The sequence below is a fragment of the Armigeres subalbatus genome, chromosome 2 (assembly GCF_024139115.2).
Source record: "Armigeres subalbatus isolate Guangzhou_Male chromosome 2, GZ_Asu_2, whole genome shotgun sequence".
NCBI lineage: Eukaryota > Metazoa > Arthropoda > Insecta > Diptera > Culicidae > Armigeres > Armigeres subalbatus.
Genome location: NC_085140.1, coordinates 216,454,738 through 216,464,848, shown reverse-complemented (window position 1 = coordinate 216,464,848; position 10,111 = coordinate 216,454,738). Strand labels below are relative to the sequence as shown.

The following is a 10,111-nucleotide window of genomic DNA, read 5'->3' as shown; positions in this document are numbered from 1 at the left end:
GTTTATTCGACTAAACTTTTCGGACAATCTTTTTCATTACAATCGCAATACCTCTCAATCTGCAACGATAACAATGTTCATTTGGCTCAGATTCTGACATCTCTCAATGCTCGATTGGCTCAAGATGGCCGCTTTCGCATATCTCTGAATGTAGGATCCCTAGTTTCTACTATAAAAATTTTCTCAGTGTAGGTGTGCATGTGTGCATCGTGCAGAATCCAGATAAATTCACACCATTTTTAAATATCGCATGCGACAATTTTTGACATTGACAGTTCTGAGCGTTGCTGCCAACCTATCGAAACCAAAAGAACGGCTTTCTTTTTCGTCCAACTTTTGTAAAGCAACGTCATGGCTCCAGCGGTGTGTTTTAAATATTTCTATTTTATTCAGTGAAATTAAAGCATTAAGCTCCGTTAGCATGTTGGAGGGATGTCCGGAACCGATATGAATTGATGTAGTGCGAATAAAAAACAGTACCTGTGTGGATACTGCGTTAAAACCGCCATAGCTTCCCCCCACGTGTGACGAGCCTATGTTCTAATGGAGTGCAGAGTGGAGGTTCAATAATAACAACTTCCTCTTGGTGTTTTAGGTGAAGGCCGTCGCGTCTGTCAAGACGAAACCCGGAAAGGATGCTAAGGGAGGCAAACAGACCAAGAAGCAGCTCCTGCGAGGCAAAAATGCCCAGAAGAAAAAGAAGGAGCACTTGCGTTTCGGTGTTGACTGCACCAATATTGCCGAGGATAACATTATGGATGTTGCCGACTTTGTAAGTATCTGAATTCTGATCTTTTCTACTGTCGGAAGTTCAATTGAATGTTTTATCTCTATTTATGGCGCTTCCTGCGTTATTTAGACATAACCTCCTATTTTGAATCAAGATTTGTTTACTAACATTGCATGTAGGTATATCCGGCTAATGGCTTATTCGGTAGTTCTATCAGAAAATAGACAAATGCAAGTTAAAATAAGAAGACAACCGTCGATGGTCACTTCGATACGCCCCACGGCTCAACATAGGGAGATTATTTCAAAATGCTGAATAAAAATTCTGGCAAAATGTAATTAAAATTTGATTGATGTACGTTACACATAAAAAAATAGTACTATAAAAGTTTGTATCAAGGATGTTATTGATCATTTAGTAATCTGTATTCGATCATTTAGAGCCTCATTCCAGAGGCTAAATTTCAAAATGTGTTGAATGGTGGACTTCTAGTGCAAAAGTTTATCTACAACTCTGCTAGAACAGTTTCTTGTTCGAATTTCACTAATAACGGAGCTATAGTCATAGTAGCTGTAACTTATAATAATGAGTTACTGCAACTAGCGTTTTAACTCCTTCAACAGTGGAATTCGAACAGCGACCTGTCAGAGGTGTAGAAAAACCTTCGCACTAGAAGTCCGCCATACTAAACAGTTTTAAATTTAACCTCTGTAATGAGCTATTGACAAATTACCAGGGTTCGCAGAAATCGCTCTCGATAGATAACGAACAACGATAAAAGAGAGGCACGAACCTCTTTGAACCATAACAAGCCACAAGGAATCACAAGGGATTCCTTCCAAACCTGCGGCACGTGCCCGGTTCTCAAAGATTCATTAATAAGTTCTAGTTGTTTGTGTCCAATGACATGAAAACAATCTTGTATAACTCTAGCGTTAACGATATCAACTCCAACCGTTTTGCCCAAAGAAAAGCATATATTTTCAAGTTCATCAAAAGTAACTGGGTGAAAACAATCAAATCTACATGTACTATTAACCTGCTGTTTTATTTCATCATCGATGAAAATAATCGTTAAAATTGCAAGCAATACTTGTTCAGAATTTTCTAATGTGCCATTAAAAGTTATGGACCGCGGATTAGAACTATTAGGTTTCAACAAAGATTTCAAAATTTTCCATAACTCCCTGCTGTTATTCTGATGCTGATCAATTTTCCTCTGAATATAATCACAACGCGTTTTTGTCGACGATTGTGAATACGTGTTCCGCGCGTTCTTGTACCTGTTCCAATTGTTACAACTTTGTCTTCTCAAAAATCTATTGTACAATTTATCTCTTTTACGTCTTAGACGCAAAAGATCTAAATTGTACCAGCTGTTCGAGTTGTTTAAAGTTACACATTTATGTTCAATTAACTTATTGGTACTTGTTTTCAAAACGTTCGTTAGAACAGCTGATTTCTGATCTAAGTTTCCGGAAATATCCTGAAAATCCACGTTTCTCGCATCAAGATCCGAAACAGCTTGTTTCGAATATTTCCTCTAACACTTCAATTTAACAAAATCATTTTCAGTTATATCATTATGTTCTATATTTATTACTAATGATTCATGATCGGTCACTTTTAAACAAATATCTGTAACTAGGTTTACAGAATCAAAGTTAGAATAAACATGATCAATTATAGTTCTGCTGTGGCGGGAAATACGCGTGTAATCAACAACTTTATGTTTCAAATTGTAAAAATCAGTCAGCTTTAAATGATTCGAATTATCGTCACACCAATTAATATTAAAATCACCAGCAAGTAAATTTAGTTTACTAAAATCGATAAAAATTTCAAGCCAGTTCTCTAAAAAAGCCAGATGCTCGAGCATCTTCATAGTACGATGAAACTCTCAATGGGAGCAAGCCACGGATAAACTTTAAAAATATTCATAGATGCAAGGCATTTTTATAACAAATTATTGTTCTAATGTGACTATGTCTCATAACTATTTTAATATTATCTATTTTTTGCAATCCGCAATTATTATGAAATTCAATAGTGATCAACAGCGTTTTAGTTTCTTAGGATGCAACTTGTTGCAAGAAAATCGGTTAAGAGTTTCTATGTGAAAATTTGGCTAATGTTTTTATGGAATTTTGTGCACACACACACACACACACGGACAGACATTTGTTCAGCTAATCGAGCTGAGTCGAATGGTATATAACACTATGGGTCTCTGGAACTTCTATCAAAAGTTCGAATTTGGAGTGAAATGATAGCCTTTCGGTACAACTTAGTTGTACGAGAAAGGCAAAAATGAAAATATGTTTTTCCTATTTTGTCACATTTCCTATTTCATCACCCCAAAATTCACCAGAGTGTAATAAAATTGGGATATTACTGTATTTGTTCCGGCATAATTAAAAATTTTGTTGGCATACCCTTTGCATTCAATAACTTGTTTTCACTTGTAAAAATCCATTTTGCCTTTTATTTACTGACAAACCTGGATACAACGCAATAAGGGCCAATTTCTTCACCTCCTCTTAACTCTTAAGTGATGCTTACCCATACGCTTGAACCTGGTTTAAGCGCTAAGCAGAGGTGAAGAAATCGGCCCTAAAACAAATAAAACGTTGCTCGACTTTTCTTTTCAATATACCGCCGGAAAAAGGTATAAAGACCTGTGTGATTTTCATACATTTCAATCATGTTGTTCGGGGATCAAAATGTTATTTTGTGGCGATTTGATTTATATGAAATTTAACTAAAAACCCTAATTCAACTTCAATTTTTTAATCTGTGAATTAATTGGTAATTATGTAATTGGTAATTGTGTACCTCTGAATCTGGATATATGAAGACTTCATTTTTTCATACGGGGTTCCATACAAGAATTCTGTCTTCATAATTATCGCCAATAAAAACGTATATAAGTAAGATGTAACTTTTATTGATTGAAAATGCAAAGAACTTTAAGTCTGCTGGCAAAAAAAAACAATCTAATCGAATCACTAAGAATCGAGATTTTGACCTTCTAGCATGACCATTTTGTATGAAACTTATACTCAAACTTTATACTTATTCACATCAGTGTAGGCTAACGAAAGGCACTCCTGGCAAACATGTTCATAAATTAATAATAGTAGTATTAAAAACATCGTCGAATTCTTTCTGATTTATAAAACACCCTTCCATGAATGCTGTAGAAGAACTTGAACTTACTTGAAATTGAATATTAAGAAACGCCATTTCATCACGTAGTTACTCTACTTGAATGCTCTTTCTGTTGCAGGAAAAATACCTGAAGGAACGCTTCAAGGTCAACGGCAAGATCGGTAACCTCGGCAGCCTTGTCGCCTTCGAGCGCCAGAAGATGAAGGTTTACGTCAACTCCGACGTGCACTACTCCAAGCGCTACCTGAAATACTTGACCAAGAAGTATTTGAAAAAGAACAGCCTGCGAGATTGGATTCGTGTCGTATCCAACGATAAGGACCTGTACGAACTGCGCTACTTCAGAATCAGTTCCAACGATGATGAGGAGGAAGATAACGAGTAAGCATTCGGAATACATGTTAATAGCTTCGCTTTAAGAAGCACAAATTAATGAGTCCTATTCAAATAGTTTGTTGTTTTTTCGAATATCCGAAGTCCAACTGCGACATTACTCTCTGCATCTTGCAGCTGAAATATTACCGCCTCGCGGATTAGGCTAGCACTTGAACAGCTTGTTTGAGCATTTTTGGCAAAATGGGATTTTTATGTACACCCTTATTCTAGTTTACGTACGAACGCGCTTTCGAACGAAAGCTGATGCGCATTCTCGTTTACGGTAGCAAAATCAAATGGGGAAACGATTCGAACGAACTGCATTCGTTCGAAAGTTTCGTTCGTCCGTAAACAAGAATAGGGTTGATATTCTGAGTCCACGTCCGAAATACGTATTGAGGTTCTCCAAAGCCAGAATCACCAACACTAATGCTACTGTGTAGAATGTATAAAATGAAAGTGAGTGGTAATATAATTGCAGAAAAACTATCACAAACACTTTGAGAGGAATACAGCGGAATCGCGCACAGATCAATTCTGGCAAAAACACTAATAAAAATCGCTTTAGTCAAAGATAACAATCATGGAAAGGAAAAGAAAACACTACCCAAACTTGGGTAAAAGTTTATGCGATATTCTCCTCTTTAAGTACTTTTTACGTAAATTTTGGGTTTTAATATCTGTCCGTGTACCTGGTACCTAGTTGGTTACAGCTTCGGTACACCTATGCCTGGCGTATTGTAGAGATCCATAATCGTCGGTCTTGGGCAGAGGCGCATTCACGTTCCAAGTCGTGGGTAGGACAAGTAGGGGAAATGCCGATTGGGGCAACGCATCTGGTGTTGAGGAATCGATGCACATTTTACATGTAATAAATTCCTAATATCAAACATCTAGACCATTAAACAGAATACTCAAATAATTCAGGACAAATATTGCAAGTATAATTAGCATTATTGTACATTTCGTAGTTGCTAGTTGCTCTTTGAATGGAAACGATGATGATCACATCACATCTGATGAATAATAAGGAAAGGAAAATTAATTCGATAATCGGAACGACGCTAGCTCAGTTCGAGACAGCAACACGTACGGACGTGTTTTTTTGCTCGCGCATTTTTTCGAAGTGTTTTTTTCTCGTTCGTTCGCTGCTTACGTTTTCGCTTGTCGCGTTGGCGTTATTTTCTCCCGGACCCGTCATGGGAGACTCGGTGGCCGATTCGGTCGCTGGAAAAGTGCCTAAGCGCACTGCTCTTGGAGGCGCGGGTAACCCCTCCAAGCAGCTTTTGCAGAGCAACGTGTTCTCGCCGTTGCCGCTTGATGACGCCGGCAATCCGCCGAAAAAGAGGAAGAAGCAGCAATCGCAGCTACCGCAGGTGCAACCAGAGCGGAAGGAGAAGTGCCCGCCTGTGTTTGTAAAGGGTGATCCGCCGGATTTGCGCCTTAGCTGATCGCTAAGGGGCTGAAATATACATTTCGGCTCTGCAGCAAGGGCGTGAAAGTAATGCCGGCAAACAAGGAACATCATCAATCCGTCTTGGAGTACCTCGAAATCCACAAGTATGAGTACTACACTCATGACCACCCCGGCACGAATCCGCTTAAGGCTTTGCTGCGAGGACTCCACGACATGAAGGAAGAGGAGCTAAAAGCTGAGCTCGAAAGTTGCGGATTGAAACCGGTGGCCGTGCACAAGATCGCTCGTCACGACAAGACGAGGAGATATCGCGACCAGCTTTACCTGATCCACCTGGAGCACGGCTCCACCACGTGGAAGGACCTGAAGCTGGTCGGCGTTATAAATTACACCGTCGTTGACTGGGAGCGATATCGGCCAGTGCACCGCGACGTCACGCAGTGCACCAACTGCTTCAATTTCGGGCACGGCACCAGGAACTGCCGCATGAAGCCGCGCTGCAACAAATGTGGCGAGCTCCATCCGACCGATGAGTGCGACAAGATAGAGGTTGCTGATCCCAAATGCGCCAACTGTGGCGACAAGCATCGGGCTACAACCAAGGACTGTCCAAAGCGGGCGGCGTTTTTGGAAATCAGGAAGAAGGCCTCCACCAGGTCCCTGCCAAAAAAGAACCGAGTTCCTGCTCTCAACGAGGTGAACTTTCCGGCCATCCCGGCTCCCCGGCGAGCGATACCAATTCTTCCACCTTTGCAGCCACACAAACGGCTGGCGGCTGCTGTAGCATACGTTCAAGCTCCAACACCATTCACCAGCGAATGGCCCCCGCTTCCTCACCCTGGATTCCGTCGTCAGGATAATGAGCCCCTTCCGGCCGAGGGCGACCCACCGCTCTACACATCGGAGCAACTAGTTCCAATTTTCACCCAACTGGCAACGAGACTACGCGGATGCAAAACTCGCTTCGACCAGATCTTTACCCTGGGCATGTTCGTCATCGAAAATGGCTGCTAGGGTGGGTCTGGTCAATTGGAACGCTTGCTCACTAAAGAGCAAAATCATCGAGCTCAGCGATTTCCTTCAGGAGAAGGAGATTGACGCCGCTTTCATCACCGAAACCCACCTGAAGCCCGAGGTAAGTGCAACAATTCCGGGTTTTAGGTTGGTGAGGTTCGATCGAACAAGCTCCAGAGGGGGAGGAGTGGCAATCGCCTTGCGAAGCACCATCGCCTGCCGCCTGCTGCCGGACTTCAAGCTTAAACTCATCGAAGCCGTTGGAGTGGAAGTCACCACTTCTGTCGGAGTCGTCACTCTCATCGTGGCTTACTGTCCCACACAAGCCAAAGTCGACGATGGCTCGTCAGCTGAGCTACGAAGGGACATAGTCAAGCTCACTCGGCGGCAGGGGCAGTTCATCATCGCCGGAGACCTGAACGCAAAGCACCAATCGTGGGGAAACACCGTCTCCAACCGGAACGGAGTCGTCTGGTCCAACGACGAACTAGAGGGCCACTACACCATCCTGAGCCCTGACAGCCCTACCTGGTTGACACGGTCCGGGGCCCATGCTACGTTCGACATCTACATCACGAACATGTACGATCACGTTTCCCAGCCGGTCGTCTTCCAAGAACTTAGCTCGGACCACTATCCGGTGGTGGCTGAGGTTGGATCTTCAGTAAATCGGCACGAGATAACAAGGCGAAACTACCATCGAGTGAACTGGCAGCGGTTCCAGCAGTGCGTCCACAACTTCGTCGATTACGAGGTGCGTCCGGAGACGCCAGAAAGTATCGACCGCCAGCTGTGCGCCATTGAAGAGGCAATCTCGGTGGCCCGGGAGCAGCATGTCCCGAAGGCTCGACAGGTAAGCAACTCCTTAAACATCGATACACTCACCAAAGATTTGATTCGATTGCGGAATGTCACTCGCAGGCAGTTTCAGCGTACTGGACTGCCTGAGCTTAAGGCACGCTGCAATCGAATCACAAAAATTATCAAGGCCAGAATGGTGGACCTCAAAAATAACGACTTCTCGAATAAGATCCGCACTCTCCCAGATTATGCTAAGCCGTTCTGGAAAATGACCAAAATTCTAAAATCCAAGCCTCGGCCCATTCCACCTTTGATCCCACTAGACAATAATGGCTCGAAGGATCGCTTGATAACTCCTGCAGAGAAGGTCGCTGAAATAGGTCGTCACTTCGTCAGCTCACACAATCTTGGGCAGAACATCGCCAGTCCTCACGAAGCAGCCGTCAACGAGCATGCAAACAACATCCATTTGATTCCCAACGACTTCTCGGAGGAGTTGGAGATCTCAGCTGACGAATTGACGGCCTATATCAAATCGTCGAAGAACATGAAGGCCCCAGGCTTCGACAGCATCCTGAATCTCGAGCTCAAACACATGAGTGCTCCGTTCTTTGAGCACCTCTCACTGATCTTTAATCAGTGTTTCCGGCTCAGCTACTTCCCATCGTCCTGGAAGTCAGCGAAAGTCATCCCCATCCGGAAGCCTGGGAAGGATCCTTCCTCCCCCAAAAGTTATCGACCCATCAGCCTTCTCTCAGGGTTATCCAAGCTATTCGAAAAAGCTATTCATCACCGGTTACTTGAGTCTGCCGAAAATCTCAACATCTTGCTCAAGGAACAGTTTGGTTTCCGACGCGGTCGGTCAACTGGACACCAACTGACTCGAGTTACCAACGTCCTCAGACGGAACAAGTTTGTCTCGAAAACATCCGCCATGGCCTTACTCCACCGACGAACCGACGTGTCACTGGCGCTCTCTGATTGTCCCACACTTTTTAACGGTCATCCGCTTTTGCGGACGATCGCTCCTGACAAATGAGCTAAGACACAACTCCGCTACAATGTTAATGTACGTAGGTTGATGGCTGAGCTACGAAAACTTCGCGAGTCATTATGAGGGTGGCGATAATTCGATAATTTTTCATTGTGAAGTCGTGGGCAGCAAATTTGAATTATTTTCCATTGGGTGACACGTCGGTTCGTCGGTGCTTACTCGATGTCGAGAAGGCGTTTGACAATGTATGGCATGATGGCCTGGTGTACAAACTACAACGCTACAATCTTCTCAGCTACCTGGTGAGAATCATCAACAATTATCTGTCGGCAAGGACATTTCGGGTCTCAATCAGCGGAGCGAGTTCCAATGTGCACTACATCGTCGCAGGCGTCCTCGAGCCCCTGCTTTTCAATCTGTTCACCTCCGACATGCCAGAACCTCCAGAAGGCAGCATTCTGTCTCTGTTCGCAGATGATGCCTCCATCATCTACAACGGTAGAGTGATCAGAGCGCTAGTGGCAAAACTCCAACGAGGCCTGGATGCCCTGACAGAGTACCTCACCAGCTGGAAGATCTGTATCAACGCGGCGAAGACTCAGGTTATCACTTTTCCCCACTCCAAATCCCCTAAACTTGTTCCGCCTGGGGACTGTAAAATCATCCTCAATGGCACGACTGTGGAATGGGCCAATGAGGCCGACTACCTTGGCTTGACCCTCGACAGCAAGCTTATTTTCAGGCAACAGGTTGACAAAACGGTGACAAAGTGTAACGTTTTGTTGAAACTACTGTACCCTTTGATCAACCGCCGGTCGTCATTGTCGCTGAAAAATAAGCTTGCTGTCTACAAGCAAATCATCCTCCCTGTGATCGAATACGGCATGCCGGTCTGGGAGAGCTGCGCTAAAACCCACCACCTCAAACTTCAACGGGTCCAAAACAAATTCCTGAGGATGATCCTCAACACCCCTCCCAGGACAAGAACATCCGAGGTCCACCGTCTGGCTGGGATTAAAATCATACATTGACGCTTCGGTGAGTGTAAAGAAAAGTCCAGGGTTCGTTGCTGGCACTCAAATCAGGCTCAAATTAGGGGCCCTAGTTACAATTTAGGTTATCAAATTTTATTGTAAATATTTAGTGTAAATAAGTAGTTAGGTTATCAAATTTTACAAACAAATCAATGCCTCCTAAAGGCTAAATTGCCAAACTAGAAAACTTTTTAAATTCGTAAACTAGAGTAAAACTTTGAAAACATAGAACTAAAGCTGAAGGGCCAACTAGCCAAACACTTACCATGTTACATTTTTTAAAAAATACCTGGAAATAACATGAATTTATTGAAAAAAAATTCGATAATCATTGCAATAAAAACCTAGCAATCCTCTGCATGTCTATGATTGTTATCTGAGGTGGTAATTTATAGGAGATCGCCTTGAAAAGCGACAAAATATTTCATTTTACGACATTACTACACTGCTGTTTTACAAATAATTGTCCCATGTTACCTTTGATGAAAAAAACCAAACTCGAGTCAATTTGTCCACTAATTTCAGAATCGATTGGATCTTGAAATTTCACAAATATTTTTGGGATGTTTTGAGCG

General features: G+C 43.0%; 1 protein-coding gene across 1 annotated transcript; it reads left to right on the top strand.

Moving 5' to 3' along the window:
* The first annotated feature begins 213 nt into the window (after positions 1 to 213).
* Positions 214 to 4,334, top strand: LOC134211650 (large ribosomal subunit protein eL22-like). Its single transcript, XM_062688744.1, has 3 exons — positions 214 to 363; positions 596 to 772; positions 4,020 to 4,334. Exons 1-3 carry the CDS (start codon positions 352 to 354, stop codon positions 4,284 to 4,286), a joined length of 456 nt encoding a protein of 151 aa, XP_062544728.1. The 5' UTR covers positions 214 to 351; the 3' UTR covers positions 4,287 to 4,334.
* Positions 4,335 to 10,111: the final 5,777 nt, after the last annotated feature.